The sequence below is a fragment of the Sciurus vulgaris genome (assembly GCF_902686455.1).
Source record: "Sciurus vulgaris genome assembly, chromosome: 5".
Classification (NCBI taxonomy): Eukaryota; Metazoa; Chordata; class Mammalia; order Rodentia; family Sciuridae; genus Sciurus; species Sciurus vulgaris.
In genome coordinates, this window is record NC_136465.1 from 169,364,390 (window position 1) to 169,381,322 (window position 16,933).

Genomic DNA, 16,933 nt, shown 5'->3' on the forward strand with positions numbered 1-16,933 from the left:
AAAAGTCTGTAAAAATCAAAAAATTTAATTAAAATAAATAAATAAATAAGAACTGGGGACTATAGCTCAGTGGTAGAGCTCTGCTCGGGTTCAATCCCCCAGAGCTGCAAAAGCTACAAAAACAATTAGTGACGAAGAATAACATCTGTCAGCTGTTAATGACCCTTCACCCCCATGAGTGCAGAACCCTCCAGAAATTTCTACTTAGGAAGAAGGCTCTGGCTGACTCATGAAAGGGGAACTGGCTGTCTCTGACCAAACATAACAGCTAAGCTTCCTGTGTACTTCCTCTGTGCTGGGCCCATTTTTAAGCTCCTTACACATATTAAACTGATTTAATCCCACCACATCCCCTTCAGCCTCTGCTGTTTTTGATCCTCATTTTGTCAAATGAGGAAATAGAAGCTTATAGGAGGTTCAAGTGCACATAGCTGATAAGTCATGATCCTGAATTTGCCTGAAATCCTTTGCTTAAGAGTTCATTGCATTAGCCAGTCTACTGGAGGAGTCCGCCACCAAATGGAACCAGGTCTTAGAGCTGTAGTCAGCCTCTGTATTGGCAGAGGTGTCCTGGTGGCCTGCCCTTCCCAGACTGGACCGTGGTCACCTTGCCTGGCTGCAGGCCTCAGTTCCCCGGGCCCATGTGCTGGAGGTGGACAGTGCTTGAAAAAAGCATCTCTTTCTGCCCCTGCTGCCAGGCCCAGGGGCTCATAGGCCACAGGGAGCAAGAACATGAGTGAGCTTGAGCTTGACCTCAAATACCAGGGGAGCCTATGACCTTAGGCGGGGAATTTAACCTTGCTCGCCAAGCCTCATCCATCAGATATGTAGTGAATGCCTGCCCAGTGCCAGCTCTGGGCCTAGGAATGAATCCACCGTGGTCCTCCCTGCCTTCAGGGGCTCAGTCAGGGGTGGGTGGGGGCAGCTGGGCACAGGTGGCTCAGTGGAGGGTGAACAGAAGAACTTCAGGAAAGCCTGGGCTGAGTCTATCTTACAGCTTTATGGAGATAAAAACGACATATGACAAACTACAGATCTAAAGTACATGTTGTGACCAGTTTTGACATACTACATCATCAGCAAGCCTCACCCTCAAGATCATGAACTTGCTGGGCACGGTGGCACACGTCTGTAATCCCAGCAGCTCCGGAGGCTGAGGCAGGAGGATCGTGAATTCAAAGCCAGCCTCAGCAATTTAGTAAGGCCCTAAGCAACTTAGTGAGACCCTGTTTCAAAATAAAATATAAAAAACAGGCTAGGGATGTGGCTCTGCGGTTAAGAGCCCCTGGGTCCAATCCCTGGTACCAAAAAGAAAGAAAGGAAGAAAAAAGATTATGAACTTACTCATGACTCCCCAAAATTTTCTCATGACCTTGGCAATCCCTACCCTCTACTAGATCACCACTGATCTGATTAGCTTACCTTGCATTTTCTAGAGTTCTCTGTAATCCTATGCGCATTTTATACGCCGTCTTTTTATAAATGAAAGATGTCATATGCACTGTTTCCTGTAGCATTATCCTTTTGAGAGTCATCCATGTTGCATGGATCAATACTTATTCATCATCCCAAAGTTTTCTCAGGGTCTTGAATTTTCATGACCTTATTCCTGAACATCCATTGTATATTTGCACCACAATTTGCTTATTTATTCATCAGCCGGTGGATGGGTTATTTCCATCTTAGGACTATTCCAGATATGGCCGTAGGGAACATTCCTGAACAGGTCTGTGTATGTGGACATAGACTTTCGTTTCTCGTGGATAAATGCCTGGGAATAGAACCCCTGATTGGATGGGAGGTGAATTATTAACCTTTCAAGAAATCGCCAGCCAAGCCCATGGCACAGGCTATAATGCCAGTAGCTTGTGAGGCAGAGGTGGGAGAACTGCGTGTTTGAGGTCAGCCTGGGCACTGAGATCCCTCCTGCCTCAGTTTCCTAGGTAGCTGGGGTGACAGGTGTGGACCACCTTGCCGGGCCAAGACCCTTTCTTCAACTAAAAAACAAAAGAACTGGAGGCGGGGTCCAGTGGAGGTGCAGCCTGCGTCCAGTCCCAGTACTGCCCAAGACACAGGAGAGAGTTCCTGAGCGCTGCACGGGGCGGCCGCCCTTTTCCTTCTGCCCTCCTACTTCTCTGGCTGGGGGCCTGGAAGTTGTGGGGACAGGTGACAGGTGATCAGGACAATAACCGCTGATGAACACGTCAGCCGGCCTGCACCTGGGAGAGACTGGGGTGAGTAGCCCCAGGCCTGGTTGGAATCCGGACTTGGGGAGCAGCCCAGGGAAGACTGACGGGAGCACAGGAGCGAAGGGCCGGCTATGGGAAGAAAGGCATCGTGGGAACGAAGCAAGCGAAGGGTCAGCCTTGCAGAATCCCTGGGCCGGGAGTCTGAGTCTCCTTCTAGGCAAGAGGGGGAGAGGCGGGATGGGGGCACAGAGCCGTCCTGGGCGTCTGCTCCCGGTGCTCTCCAGCTGGAACACCCCTGTGCCCACATGGCGTGTCCTGGGGTGGCGTGTCTGATGCCTCCAGTACCGTTTTACGTTCCTGGCAGCAGTACGTTTGAGCTGCTGCACAGCCTCAGTGATAACGGGCTGGCACACCTTTTTACCGTGATCCATCGTGGCTTTAATTTGCATTCCGTAATGACCTGCGTAGTTACCACTCACGCATCTTCCTGGGTGAATCTCTCATTCAAACTTGTTACCCATTTTCTAATTTGCTTCTTTGTCTTGTATCGAACCGTGTAGGTTTTAACTGTGTGAGATAGAAGTCCTTTGTTGACAATGTTTTACGAATATTTTCTTCTAGTTTCTGGTTTGCTTCTTATTTTCTCTAAGGGGATCTTTCAAAGAGCAAAAGAGCTTAAGTTTATAAAATCTATTTACTTTTTCCTTTCCTTTTATTTTTTTGGTACTGGAGACAACCCAGGGCCACTCTACCACTGAGCTCCATTCCTCATCTTTTTAAAAATCTTTAATTTTTTTGTAATTTTGAAACAGGATCTGGTTAAATTGCTGAGGCTAGTCTCCAACTTGCCATCCTCCTTCCTCAGCCTCCTGAGTAGCTGGGATTACAGGCGTGTGCCACCACACCCATTTTGTGTATGTCTTTTGGGAAATCTTTGCCAAATCTTAAGGTCACTAAGTTCTCTCCTATGATTGATGCTGTGTATTGTATAAGATTAACTTTTTCATTTATGTCTCTGATCTGTTTCTGAGCAGCATCTTGAAAGATAAGCAGCTTGGGCTGGGGTTGTGGCTAAGTGGTAGAGCACTTGCCTGGGACATGTCAGGCCCTTGGTTCGATCCTCAGCACCATATAAAAATAAACGAATAAAATAAAGGTCTATCAACATCTAAAAAAAAGAATGTTAAAAAAAAAAAAAAAAAGATAAGCAGCTTGGCAAAGAGCAGGCTTCTTCCACCCATCAGAGGCCCAGAGGCTAGTAGCCCTTCCTTTGAGGGTGGCACACACGGGTGTGAGGGAGCCAGCGGGCCAGGTGGGCCAGGATGAAGAGCTTGCTCTGCATCTCAGGGGCAGTGGGGAGCTATTGAAGAACATTGAGTAGAGGAGAAGCCCAGCAACCTGTGCTTTATCTGCAAAATCTGGGGGCAGGAGGAGTACATGAGAGGAGGAGTGGAAAGGTGTCCGGCAGGGCTGCCCTCTTCTGCCCCCCGCACCCTTCTCTCTCCCAGGACTGTGCCAGGTGCCAAATAACTGTGGCACTCTTGCCTTACTGCTTTGGGGGACTCTTATTAGGAATGTCCATCTCTTGTCCATCATGTGCATGGCAAGCACGTATCTGCCGTTAGTGGGGTTGGGCCTCTAGCCATTGAGGGTCCTCAATTCACCCTGCAGTCTCCGGGTATCCTCCCTAGGATTTGGGCTGGACTACATCCCCTTCCCTTTCAGCTGCGGATCAATCATCTCTGGGGTCCCTGACTGGCAGGGGTCTGCACGAGGCGTGGTGTAGTCAGGACACCCTCTGTGAGGTCCCCTACTTGAGACCACCCAGGCAAGATAGCTGTTGAGGTGGCGCAGGCCTGTAATCCCAGCAGCTTGGGAGGCTGAGGCAGGAGGATCACGAGTTCAAAGCCAGCCTCAGCAATTTAGTAAGACCCTGTCTCAAAATGAAATGTAAAAAGGGCTGGGGATGTGGTTCAGTGGTGAAGCACCCGGGTTCAATCCCCAGGACCAAAGGAAAAAGAGAGCGAGAGAGAATACCCGGGCAAGGGTCCCCATTCTCCTGGGGAAGAAGACCTCCTCCCAGATCCCCCGCCAGGTCCCCGGCCTCAGGGGCGCCACGTCTTGGTTTTTCACGTCTTTGTTTTTCCTGGGAGCTGCTGGCCCCCTCCCTGCAGCCCAAACCACTTCTGTTTCCCGGAGGGAGGGCGGCGTCAGGTTTCCGCCAGCCCTGCAGCTGCGATTCTGCTGTGTCATGGTTGGGAGGGGGACCGGAGACGGGGAGGGCAGGTTTTGCTGAGTCACGGCGGCTTTCCGGCCTCTGGGGGCCGGTGGCAAAGGGCAGCCTGTCAGCAGGAGGAAGCGAAACTTCCAGAAAAGAGCAAGAGACCTCTTGTTTATCTCTGGCTCTGTGCACGTTCTGTGCAAAGCCCTGCCTCATGGATTTCAAAACTGACACGTCTGCCGGAGCCACTGTCCCCGCTGCAGTAACCCTGGAGCGTGGAGCAAAAACGCTGGGTCCCCCGTGACACTCCTGTCCTTACACTGTCCCTGTCCTTCTGAGATCGTCGAGGGCTCTGCCTGTGAAATCTGAATGAATATGTGCCAGATAGTCGGGCTCCGGGCACTAGGCTTGGGCGGCTTTTGGGGGTCTTGGTCCTTGTCCCTGATGCCAATCCAATAACTAGGGCAGGATTTTGAGAAAAAGGAAAAGGAAAGTTTATTGCTTTGGGAGCAAAGGAGAAGCACAGGGACTCCTGTCCTGGAGGCTGAGATTCTGCCCAGCAGCAGGAACAGGGGCTTTTAAAGAGGTGACCAAAGGCTCCGGCCCGCGGGTTCTCTGTTGAGTCGTCATTCACCTGTTCATCTGGCGGGCGGTCGTCTCTGAGACCTTCCGGTGCCATCCCCAAAGTCTGGCTCACCTTGTCCCTGGGGGTGGGGGCGCTCAAGGACAGATAACTCAGCGATGGCGGGTGGCGGGGGGAAGAGAAGAATGAAGGAACGTCGGAGGGTGTAGAGGAAGAGGGGTGGGGACGGAGACAGTGGAACGAAGCAGTCCCACCCGGCATGGTGGTACTACGTGGATGGCGTGAGTCTACACTGGGCACACCCGTAGAATGACAAGCTGTGCCCCGTTTGTGTACAATGAACCAAAATGTGTCTGTAAAAATAAAAAATATTTTAATAGTAATAAAAAAATAGAACAGATAACTCTGCCTGAAATGGGAAGCAGGGTGATCCTGCTCTCCTGAGGTCAGGGACCGGGAGAGAAAGACCGTCCATCCTAAAACGCAGGCGCGGTGACGGAGCAGTACTCAGCCCAGAGTGGACACGGTTCTGGAAGGACCCGTGACGCCGTGCTGCGGGGGTGCACCCTCCAGTGAAGTGTCTTCCCAGCTGTGCACCCCCTGTCCCCTGTGCGCCTGTCCCTTTCTGGGTCACTTCCCAGATTTCCTCCATTCGGATCCTGAGCGCACGTGTGTCCCGTGGAGCTGGACGCTGTGGGCTTCAGCTGCAGAGGACCGTGGCCAGAGGGCAGAGGAGGGCAGCGGTGTCCCCACAGACACGCTCCAGTGGGGAGCAACAGGCCTCATGCCGGGGGCGCATGGGGGTGCAGGAGGGTCCCCAGGGCCCCTGCCCGTCCTTCCCTCTTCCCAAAGCTGAGCATCTGCCCTGCTTCCGGTGAGGCAGGCGTTGGGGGTGTATTAGTGTCCTATGCTGCCGTCACAAACCGCCACAGGTTGTAGCTCAGAAGAGCCCCGTTGTATTCTCTGGGAGGCTGGAGGTCAGAAGACCCCAGGTGGGCCGCAGGGCTGTGTCTCTGTCCCCACTGCAGCTCGGGGAAAACTGCAACCCCGCCAGGACCAGCTCTCCGAGCCCCCTCCTCAGCCCCCATCTGCAGAGCCAGCGGCCCAGCACCTCCAGGCTCTCTGTCCCTCTTGCCTCCTTTGTCACATCACCTCCTGCATCTGGAGCCATCCAGCCTAGCTCTTGTGACATCAGGCCCCGAGGATAATCCAGGATAATCTCCCATCTCAAGATCCTTAACGTAATCCCATCCTCAAAATCCTCTTGTCACATAGGCAACGTATCTGCAGGTCCTGGGGACAGGGCGTCTTCCGAGGGCCTGGTTGGGCCCACCGCCGTAGGAAGAAGGGCATTTGGTGCCTTGTGTTGCCGAGAAAAGGGAAGGGGAAGTCCGGAGCTAAGCCCGCCCCGGGCAAGGTTCAGGGGCTCAGAACCGCGGCGAGCTGGCACCAGAACAGCCTGCGAGACCTCCCCAGCTCCCGGGTTCCCTGTGTGGTCTCTGTTCTGGCAAAGGCTGGGGCTCCGGGGGAATAAGCTGGGACCAGGAGCCAGGAACCCTGGGTCACTGAAGACTCCATCCCCAAATGGGGGCATAGTCTGGGCAAGTCCCTCCTCCTCTGAGGCCCCTGCTCCCTGGGTGCTTAATAAGATGACTTTGACCTTCTGGGGTCCCTGAATTGACAGGCTCTGGAACTGCAGGTGGCCAGCTTTCAAACCTCTACCCTCTTCTGCCTGAACTCCTGGACCCTCTGTGAGTGTGGAACAGGAGGGTAGGGCCTGGCTTCTCACTGCTGGAATTCTGGCTCTGTCACATCTGGCTGTGTGACATAGGAACATTACTTAACCTCTCTGTGCCATGGTATCTTGGGGGGTGGGGGAGTGGCAGCTGTCAGGATTGGACGCAGTGGTGCACGTCTGCATGTGGTAAGCATTCCACAGAGGCTGGCTAGGACATAGCGTGTGACTAGCTTGGTAGGGCCCCTCCTATCAGCCCAGCAATTTACAGCCATTTGTTTGCACTCTTGTTACCCGAAAGCTCGGTCCTTGTCCCCGATGCCAATTCAATAACAAGGACATGGGTTTGAGAAAAAGGGAAAAGAAGTTTTATTGCTTTGCTAGCAAAGGAGAAGCACAGGGACTACTGTCCTGAAGGCTGAGATTCTGCCCAGCAGCAGGAACAGGGACTTTTAAAGAGGTGACCAAAGGCTCCATCCCGCGGGTTCTCTGTTGAGTTGTCATTCACCTGTTCATCTGCGAGGCGGTCATTTCTGAGATCTTCTGGTGCCATCCCCAAAGTCTGGCTCACCTTGTCCCTGGGGGGAGGTGTGCTCAAGGACAGATAACTCCGCCTGAAGTGGGAAGCAGGGTGATCCTGCTCTCCTGAGGTCAGGGAGGGGGGCAGATCAGGGAGGAGCAGGGCAGAGCAGCCGGGGCTACATTCAAAGCAGAGAGGACCGACTTGCATTCTGAGCTCACCCAAGGGCCCTGTCTGCCCCCAGTCCAAGGGTCCGCCTTATGCAGAACCAATTCGACAGGTGACCAGTGCTGGGCCAGCTCTGCTCCAGGCCCCGCGGCACTGAGGATAAGGAGTCAGCCCCATGTCCCGTGGAAGCAGTCCCTGTGTGTGCCAGGATGGAGGGCCACTGGGTCTGCTCCTGTGGTATGCACCATCCCAGGCTCACCACTCCTCCTCGCAGCCTCACTTTCCCACCCGTAAAATGGGGGCGGATTTACCCCACAGGACAGACCCACAGAATCACAGTGGTAGGCCTTGGCATGTTCTGGAAACCAGGCCCCAAAGGTGCATTTCCAGGGGTGAGGCGGCAGCCCGTGTTCGCGGGTTCTGGGATGAGACAAAGATGGGTCAGTCCCTGGCTTTGCTGCCCCAGGCTCTCCGGGACCCTCGAGGACTCCGGGGTGCCCCAGGCCCCATGACTGGGTGGCAGCGTTGGGGGGCTCTGGAAGGGACCCAGTGGCCCCCAGAGCCCTGCAGCAGCTCAAAGTCCCTGATTTTAAAAAAAAAAGAAGTGTGTCCGGGCTTTGTTCCCTGGGTCATATGACCGCCCCCTCCGCAGCCGCGGCGGGGCGAGGGGCGGGCGCGGTGTCGCAACGGGCGGGAGCGTGGGCCTGTGCTGGGCGCGGCCACGTGACGCCCGCGCATAAAAGGCCGCGGTCGCGCCTCGCAGTCACCGCCGCCCCTGGTCCTCGCCGCAGCCGGAGTCGCTCGCCGCCCTCCAGCCAGCCAGCCCGCAGCCCGCCATGGACCGCCCGCAGCGCGACAGGCAAGTGCGGCGGGGCGGGACTCGGGGACCGCGGACGGGGCGGGGTGCGCGGGGCACGGGGCGCCGAGCCCGGGCGTAGCGGGAGGCAGACAGTGAGTGACAGGCGCGGCCGGCGCCCGGGAGCAGCTTCAGGAGCGGCCGGGGCTCTGCCCAGGCTCCCTCCCTGGGGCTCCCATGCCGGCCGAGTGCTCGGTTCTCGGTGGCAGGGCGGCAATCACCTGAGCGGGACAGCACCTGTCCCCACGTCCCTGGCGTCCCTGGCATGGTGCTCAGTGTAGGGAGGCAGCGCCCCCTGGTCGGGCCGCTGACAGGTGTCAGCTGGGATTCGAACCCGTGTGCCGCTTCTCAGGCTCCCGCGTTCCCTTCTCCAGAGAGATTGCTCAGCCTGGGTCGGGCTGTGAGGAGAGAGGAAGGACCACGGGGTGGGATGGCAGGAATACCCCAGAAAGGGCGCTTAGCCACGGAGCCACATCCCAGCCCTTTTTATATTTTATGTAGACACAAGGTCTCACTAAGTTGCTGAGGCTGGCCTCCAACTTGCGATCCTCGCTCCTCCGCTTCGGATCTGCTGGGGTTACAGGTGTGCGACACCGCCCAGCAGTAAGGGACTTTTGGATAAAGCGGAGTTTCTCAGGCTTTTTAACATAGCTGCTTTTATGAGCCTAACATTACAGGGTGTCATCCTGAAATTTGTATCTGGAGCTTCAACCAAATAAATGAATTAGATATTGGGTGGAAAACACATTAAAGCAGCCGGCGCAGCGGTGATCGCCTGTAATCCCCACTACAGAGTCTGAGGCAGGAGGACACCAAGTTCAAAGTCAACGTCAGCAACTTAGCCAGGCCCTAGGCAACTCAGCAAAACCCTAGCTCTAAATAAAATATAAGAGGGCCAGGGATGTGGCTTCGGTAAAGTGCTCCTGGGTTCCACCCCAAGACCTAGATAAGTAACCAGCCGAAGCAGACAGCGCGAGGGCCAGCGATCTTGCTGGTGAGGCTCCTCCTGGTTCCTCCTTCCCTCTCCTTCATTGGGGTTGCCTGGGGACAGGCATTTCCCGCTGGTTTGGGGACACCGTTGCATGGTGTTTTAATGACGGCAGGGTGTTTGCAGGCTGGGGGGGGTGGCCTGTGTCCGATTGGCAGCTGGACTGACATCTACAGACCCCGTGGGAGAAGTGGCCTGAATCCCTGCGGACAGGCGGGCGGCCTCCAGCTCAGCGGCCAGCAGGGAGGACCCTGCCCCAGCCACCCTTCACTTACCCTCCCCACTTGCCTCTGCAGCATGCCCCAGGATCTGTCCGAGGCCCTGAAGGAGGCCACCAAGGAGGTGCACACCCAGGCGGAGAATGCTGAGTTCATGAGGAACTTCCAGAAGGGCCAGGTGACCCGAAAGGGCTTTAAGGTACGTGTGGACTGGTGGGAAGAGCTGCCGTGGAGGGGTGGCAGGTGTGAGTGCTCCCCGGGCTCAGGCCAGCGGGGTTAGGGCCAGAGATGCTGAGGGACCAGAGAGGCTTGTCCAAGGACATGGTGACACTGTCTGAGGCTCAGACAGAAGGGACTTACAGAGGTCACCCAGCAAGTTCATGGCCTACTGAGTAGTGTTGTGGAGCAGCTCAGACAGCAGTGCCATCAGCGAAAATCTTTCTGCCTTAGGCACCTTTTATACATTTGTGCCTCAATCCGGATGAAAAGATAAAGGAAAGTCTCAGAGAGGTTTAGTGACTAACAGACAGTCACACAGCTGTAAATAAGTGGAAAAGTCCAAGATCAAACCAAGACTGATCTCATTTTAGACCTTGTGCTTCTATCCTGATTCTAATTGAAGACAAGGGGGCAGTGTGGATTCAAGCCCTGGCATGACCATTTCCCAGTAGGATCCGGGACATGTCCTCAAACCTCCCAAGCCAATTTTTCCTCATCTGTGAAATGGAATTTCTTTTTTCCTTTTTTATAGGTACTGGGGATTGAACTTGGGCACTCGACCACTGAGCCACATCCCCAGCCCTGTTTTGTATTTTATTTAGAGACAGGGTCTCACTGCATTGCCTAGGGCCTCACTAAGTTGCCGAGACTGGCTTTGAACTCTTGATCCTCCTGCCTCAGCCGGAATTTCAACAGCAAGATTTTCTTTTCTTTTTATTTATTTATTTGGATACTTTTGGATACTTTTCTGAATACTTTTGGAGATTTAGCCCAAGGGCAGTTTACCACTGAGCTACATTCCCTGTCCTTTTTAACTTTTTTTTTTTGAAAAAGGGTCTTACTAAATTGTTTAGGGCCTTGCTAAATTGCTGAGGCTGGCCTTAAACTTCCGACCCTCCTGTCTTGGCCTCCCAAGCTGCTGGAATTATAGACGTGCACCACCACTCATGATTCAACAGTAGGATTCTTTTTTTTTTAAAGCACCCCATGAACTTTGGGCACTGATTTTGCTATTTCCTGGCATGGTTGTGAAATCCATGCAATTCGAAGGTGCTTGACAAGTAACTGGCAGGTACTGGGTGTTAGACCGGCAGTGCCAGGAAAAGCTGATTCGGGGTAACCCGAGAGTGGGGGGTCGGGTCTGACCACGCCTGACCGCCATCTTGCTTGCAGTCTGGACCCTCCCCAACCCCACTTCTAACACAGGAGATTCCACGTGCAGTTCTGTCTGGGGGGCCCAGTGTCCTGGGTGGTGCACACCCAGTTGCTATACTGTGGCTGAGGCTGTAGGCAGGAGGTGACTGCTGGAAGAGGCCAGCCCCCAGCCACTGTAGACTTGGTTTGAGCCTATAAGTCACAGAGTGCCAGTGGGCACTGGAACTATGCAGGGACCCAGCACCGCATCCCTTAGGCTGTAGGGTGGCGCTTAGCCCTGCCTCTGCTTGGAGTGCTGGCTAAGTCCTGCCTGGACCGTCCCTTAACCCCATGCCCGCTCCGTGCAGCGTGTCATGGACTCCCCTTTGGCAGGAGAGGGATGAGCTTGACCTTCAGAGTCCCTCAGGCCCTGGATTACCTCCTGCCCAGGTTTGGGACACTGAGGCCAGAAAGGGCTAGGGACTGGCCCATGGTCACACAGCTGAGGACTGGCCGAGCTGGAGAGAGAGCCAGGTCTGTTACATGGGAAGGCCCAGCCGTTTCGTAGCAGACTTCCTGGCTTTCTGCCTTGCGGAAGGGACAGTCCATCAATGTTTAAGGTTGAGAAATAGCTTCCGGACCTCAACCTGAGCCTCTTAACTTTGTCCCCAGGCCACTCGACCTGGAGTGTAACACGTAACAGGAGGGAGGAGGCGGGGGAAGGAGACGTACTGGGATGAGCCAAACCTCATCACCCTGCGCACATGTGCGGTTACGCACGTGGTGTGACTCTACTTCGGTGCAACCAGAGAAACGAAGTTGCACCCCATTTGTAGACAATGAATCAAAAAAAACCCAACCTAACATAGATATTATTAAATAAAAGCATATTCACAAAGTTAAAAGGAAAATACGTAACAGGAGTTCACTGAGCCACGGTGCCAGGCTTTTGCCCCGCTCAGCTGGGTGCAGAGTGAGCCACCAGGAAGGGGAGTTCCCTCTGCAATGATCACGGGGCTAATGCCAGGGGCGCCTGCCAGTCTCCGGTGAGCGCTTTCGTTTGGTTTCCTTCTGTTCCAGAGTGTTCTAGCATCGTCATAGCCTGGACTTCAGTTTCATTTCTCATTTGCTGGGCAGCCTCAGTGTCTCAGCCTCTCTGAGCCTTCATTTTCTTCTCTGTAATATTGGAAAAGGAACTGCCTTTGGATTTTTATAAGAATTAAATTAGCTGGACACAGTGGCACAGGCCTGTAATCCCAGTTACTCCAGAAGCTGAGGCAGGAGGATCACAAGTTTGAGGTCAGCCTTAGCCACTAGGGGAGAGCCTGTCTCAAGATAAAGAATAGAAAGGGCTGGGGGTGTCTCCTTGGTGGAGCACCCCTGGGTTCCATCCCCAGTGCCAAGCAAGAAAACAGCCAGAATCACCACCACCCGGTTCTTCTGCCGGGTGAGACGGCTGCAGGCTGCGGCTGCAGGGGAGGCTTCCCCTGTCGCCGGCCCTGGGTTGATCCTGGCACTGCTTCAGGTGGAGAAAGTGCACGGTCACATTTTTCTCTTCTGAAACCTCTGGCTGCTGTGCAGGAGGACTGGAGAGAGCGGCGGGGGGTGGAGTGGAGAGGCCCGAGGCCACGGCTGGGCCTGGATGGGGCTTCTGCAGCCTGATCCGTGTGCCCTGGTTTCAGCTGGCAATGGCGTCCCTGTACCACGTCTACTCGGCCCTGGAGGAGGAGATCGAGCGCAACAAGGATGACCCCGTCTACACCCCGCTCTACTTCCCCGAGGAGCTGCACCGCAGGGCTGCCCTGGAGCAGGACATGGCCTTCTGGTACGGGCCGCACTGGCAGGAGGAGATCCCCTACTCGCCAGCCACGCAGCGCTATGTGGGGCGGCTCCGGCAGGTGGGGCGCTGGGAGCCCGAGCTGCTGGTGGCCCACGCCTACGCCCGCTACCTGGGCGACCTGTCGGGGGGCCAGGTCCTCAAGAAGATCGCTCAGAAGGCCCTGGACCTGCCCAGCTCCGGCGAGGGCCTGGCCTTCTTCACCTTCCCCAACATCGCCAGCGCCACCAAATTCAAGCAGCTCTACCGCTCGCGCATGAACGCTCTGGAGATGACCCCCGAGGTCAGGCGGAGGGTCATCGAGGAGGCCAAGACTGCATTCCTGCTCAACATTCAGGTGCGGGTCTGGCAGCCCTGGGTGGCCATTGCTGCCTCCAGTGACACCCCAGTGACACTCCTGTCACCGGGGGAGAGGATGCTGTGGCTCAGTGTGGGGACTCAGCCAGGCTCCTAGCACTGCCACTTGGTAGCTGGGTAATTCTGGGTAAATCCCTTCCTCTCTCTGTTCCTCAGTTTCCCCGTCTGCAAACTTGGGTAACGACAGCACCTGTGTCAGGGTGGTCATGAGGGCGAGTGAGTATCGGTGACGTTCCTGCCGGCGTGCCAGGCGCGGGGAGCCCTCAGTGTTAGTGGCTGTCATAAGTGTGTGGCGGTCACGTGGAGGCACCCGCAGCAGCATCTGAGGTGTGCTCGCACTTGTGTGTAGCCAGGTGGCAGGCGCTGAGCTGCTCAGCCCAGCCACATCTTTGTAACTGCCTTGAACCCAGGAGCAGTGACACGGCGTGCAGCAGGCTCGGAACGGTGATTCAGTGCAGCCGGAGGGCCGGGGTCACTGCAGGAGGCAGCACCCTGTGGCTGTCCCCACCCCCTGGAGGCACTCTGGGGACAGAGGCTCTCAGCCTGGGCTCATGTGCCCCTCCCTCACACCCCCAAATCCAGTTACTCCCCCTAGAAAGTCTTCTCTTTCAGAGAGGGGTAGTGGACTGAGGGCAAGATTCAGCCCATCAAGGGCTGGCTCTCCATCCTGACCTCTGCATCCTGATCCTCCATCCTGACCTCTGCATCCTGATCCTTCATCCTGATTTCTGCAAACTGATCCTCCATCCTGCTCTTTGTATCCTGATCCTCCATCCTGATTTCTGTATCCTGATCCTCCATCTGATCTTCAAATCCTGATTCTTCATCCTGCTCTTTGTATCCTGATCCTCCATCCTGATCTCTGCATCCTGATTCTTCATCCTGATTTCTGCAGCCTGTTCCTCCAGGAGCTACAGATGCCTCCTCTGCAAACTCAGCCAAATGAACACCCCAAAATACACCTTGCTTAGGATGGAGCTTCAAGTATGAAGTCACATGAAGAAAGCAGGCTGCAAAAGAACACATACACGAAGATTCCACTCTCTTTTCAAAACAAGCAGAGTGGTGCTTTGCGTAGGGACACTGAACTCTAAACCCAGGACAGCTGTCATGGGGGACAGGGTGGAGGTGAGAGAGTGCTTGGGAAGAGCAGGCAGGGGAGCCAGATGTGCCTGTGACATCTTGCCCTGGAGATGGGTGAAAGACACTCGATGTTTAAAATCTCCTTATTTTGTCATTTGAGACACGTTTCGTGACAACTTACCCTGTCTTCTGCTGGGACCAGCAGCACATCTCACTGAGTGGCACGTGCCTCTTGTCTTCCAGCTGTTTGAGGAGTTGCAGGAGCTGCTGACCCAGGACCCGGAGGACCACAGCCCCTCACAGACCGCAGGGCTTCGCCACCGAGCCGGCAGCCACGCACAAGGTGAGGGCCTCGGGGGCGTCTCTCCTGGGCCCGTCAGGACATGGCGGGATTTCTGGCTCTGTATTTCTTTTCTGCTTTCCCAATGGTTTTTTGTTTGTTTTTTGTACTGGGAAGTGAACCCAGGGGCACTTAACCACGGGGCCACACCCCCAGCCCTTATTCATGTTGTATTTAGAGTCAGGGTCTCACTGAGTTGCTTAGGGCCGTGCTGTTGCTGAGGCTGGCTTTGAACTTTCCATCCTCCTGCCTCAGCCTCCTGAGCCGCTGGGCTTGCAGGCCTGCGCCACCATGCCTGGCTTCCCAGTGGTTTTAGGTGAGAAACGGAGCGCAGGCCGGAGGGCCTGGGTCACCTTCAGTGTGACCCCGGGTGAGCCAGGGAACTTCTCCGCACCTCTGCATCACCTTGGCGGTCGCGTTTGAGGCAGTCCTAGTGCGCTGGCTCAGGTGCGCAGGACCCCTTTGAAGTCGGGGCAACCCCCATCCCCGCCTGATTTAGGCTCCTGGAGGCCGGCTCAAGGCAGGCCCTGTGATGGGAGGCGGGGACTTGGGGTCCTCTTTCCAGCTGTTGACCCGCCAGGGGGGCTAGGAAGAGATGGGACTTCTGGGTCTTGTGTGTCAGCCCCTGTCAGCGTGTTGGGACACTGGGGACTTCCAGCATGACCAAAGGGCTCCTTACGGGGTGCCAGCTGCCTGGGGTGGGGGTTGGCCAGTTGCCTTAGGTTGCCTCAGGCTGTCCCTCTCAGTGCCACCCCAGGCCACCTGGCCTGTGGCTTCCCCAGCTGTGCCAGGACCACGTGGAGCCCCCTGCTGGCAGTCCTGGGGAATGAGCTACCTGGCTGGTGAGGGACTTTACCCGCCTGCTGCAGTTCTCAAACTGGGGTCCAGCACCCTTGGGGGTCTGAGGTCAAAGCTGTTGTTACGATAGTCCTGATACATTTTGGGGTTTGTTCTTGGCCTTCTGAGACTCATTTTCTCATGAACGTGTGTTGGAGTTTCCCAAAGGTCACGCACACACCACGCCTCTCGGTCTGGTGGCCGATGGGATGTGTGTCCCCGTGTCTCCTGTGCAGACAGTTCCTTGGTTTGGGGGCCTGGGGTGTAACTCAGGCATTGCAGGCCCTGGGTTCCATCTAAAAAAGCACTAAAAAAGTTCCCTCTTGGCTTTAAATTCTAACACGCAAGGGCAGGCGCTGTACTCCGTGAGCAGAGGCTCCTTCTGCTCCTTGACCCCGAGCAGAAGGGGGCATGGGGCCACAGCCTGAGCGCTTCCGCGCCTCAGAGGCTGCTCCTGTGAGCACCCAGAGCGTGAGCTGGCCCGTGCCTGCCACCGCGGTGACCTGGCCACCAGCCCCGAGGCCTCTCCAGGGTCCCCTGTCACTCTTCTGCATGTGCAGGATGGGGCCAGGCTGCCCAGGCAGCTGTCTGGCTCCAGAGGCCTGCCTGTCCTGCCCACCCAGGCCGCCTGGCTGGCTGTGACTTGCCCCGTAAATGATGGGGGTGGGACTGAATCTGGACTCCTAGCTTCCTAGCTTCTGCCCTGTTGCCCTCGTTCAGAGAATGAGTCTGAGATGAGAAAGTACAGCTCGAGCTCCTGGTCAGTGGTAAAAAGCCTCCGAGAACCTCCTGGCCACACGCAGATGCTGAAAGCCACGCCTGGGCCCTGGGCTCCCTCAGGATAGCCTGCCGAGCACAGAGGAGCCACCTGGGGAAGCCAGGCATTCCAGCGGTGGCCCGGCAGAGTCCTGGCCTGGCAGGGCCTGTCCTGGAGACTAAGGGCCTCTGCTGTCTCAGGATCGTCAGATGCCACATCCGACGCGTTGCTGACCTTGTCTTCCTTTCCCTTTCAGACCCCATCCCTGTGGAGACTCCCAGAGGGAAGCCCCTGCTGGGCGGCCTCTCCCGGGCGCCGCTGCTGCGATGGGTGTTGACTCTCGGCTTCGTGGTGGCCACGGTGGCCATGGGGTTTTACACCTTGTGACGCAAGCGTGCGGCCCCAGGCCTGAACTCTGCCCAGCAAGGGCCTTCTTTCTGGAGAGGGGCCCTCTTGGCCGCCTCCTCGTCTTGGACACCAGAGGCCTCAGGGGCTCCCGATGCCTCCCTGCGTCCTCCTTCCTGGAGGCCTCTTCCCCGACGGGAGCTCACCCAGTGCCGAACCTCCAGATCTGGCATCCCCAGTGCCTGCAGTGGAGCCAGGAGGCCTGGCCGGAGTGGCAGCCCTCTCCACCCTCCCGGTGCCCTTGGTTGCGTGTCCTGGGTGACTCCGCCCGGTGGCTTTCCCGTGGGCCGTGGCAGCTTTTACATCAACATGCAGAGAGATGTTGTGTCTTGTGTTTGTCTTATTTTTGTTGGAGCCACTCTGTGTTCACGGTTTGGCCTGAGCCGTGGTGTTTGTCTCATCCTGTTGTTTTCATGGCAGGGTGGGGGCTGACGGCACTGTGGCCTTGCTCTCTAACTCTGTAATAATAAATGGCGCTGTCTCACG

At 55.9% G+C, this 16,933-nt stretch overlaps 1 protein-coding gene across 2 annotated transcripts; it reads left to right on the plus strand.

Moving 5' to 3' along the window:
* The first annotated feature begins 2,211 nt into the window (after window positions 1-2,211).
* On the plus strand, window positions 2,212-16,933 carry LOC306662113 (heme oxygenase 1-like). 2 transcript variants are annotated; one of them, XM_079141674.1, is made up of 5 exons: window positions 2,212-2,234; window positions 9,557-9,677; window positions 12,514-13,005; window positions 14,352-14,451; window positions 16,299-16,933. In XM_079141674.1, the coding sequence occupies exons 2-5, from the start codon at window positions 9,558-9,560 to the stop codon at window positions 16,427-16,429; spliced, it is 843 nt and encodes a 280-aa protein (XP_078997800.1). In that variant the 5' UTR covers window positions 2,212-2,234; window position 9,557; the 3' UTR covers window positions 16,430-16,933. The 2 variants fall into 2 exon arrangements, with proteins under 2 accessions (XP_078997800.1, XP_078997799.1); XM_079141673.1 differs by lacking the exon at window positions 2,212-2,234 and adding an exon at window positions 8,238-8,275.

What these genes read in the sequence shown, in the direction of transcription:
- LOC306662113 (XM_079141673.1), top strand. Translation starts at nt 8,253, where the DNA reads ATGGACCGCCCGCAGCGCGACAG. An exon ending in TGACCCGAAAGGGCTTTAAG is followed by an intron (nt 9,678 to 12,513) that starts GTACGTGTGGAC and finishes CCCTGGTTTCAG; the next exon opens with CTGGCAATGGCGTCCCTGTA. An exon ending in CATTCCTGCTCAACATTCAG is followed by an intron (nt 13,006 to 14,351) that starts GTGCGGGTCTGG and finishes CTTGTCTTCCAG; the next exon opens with CTGTTTGAGGAGTTGCAGGA.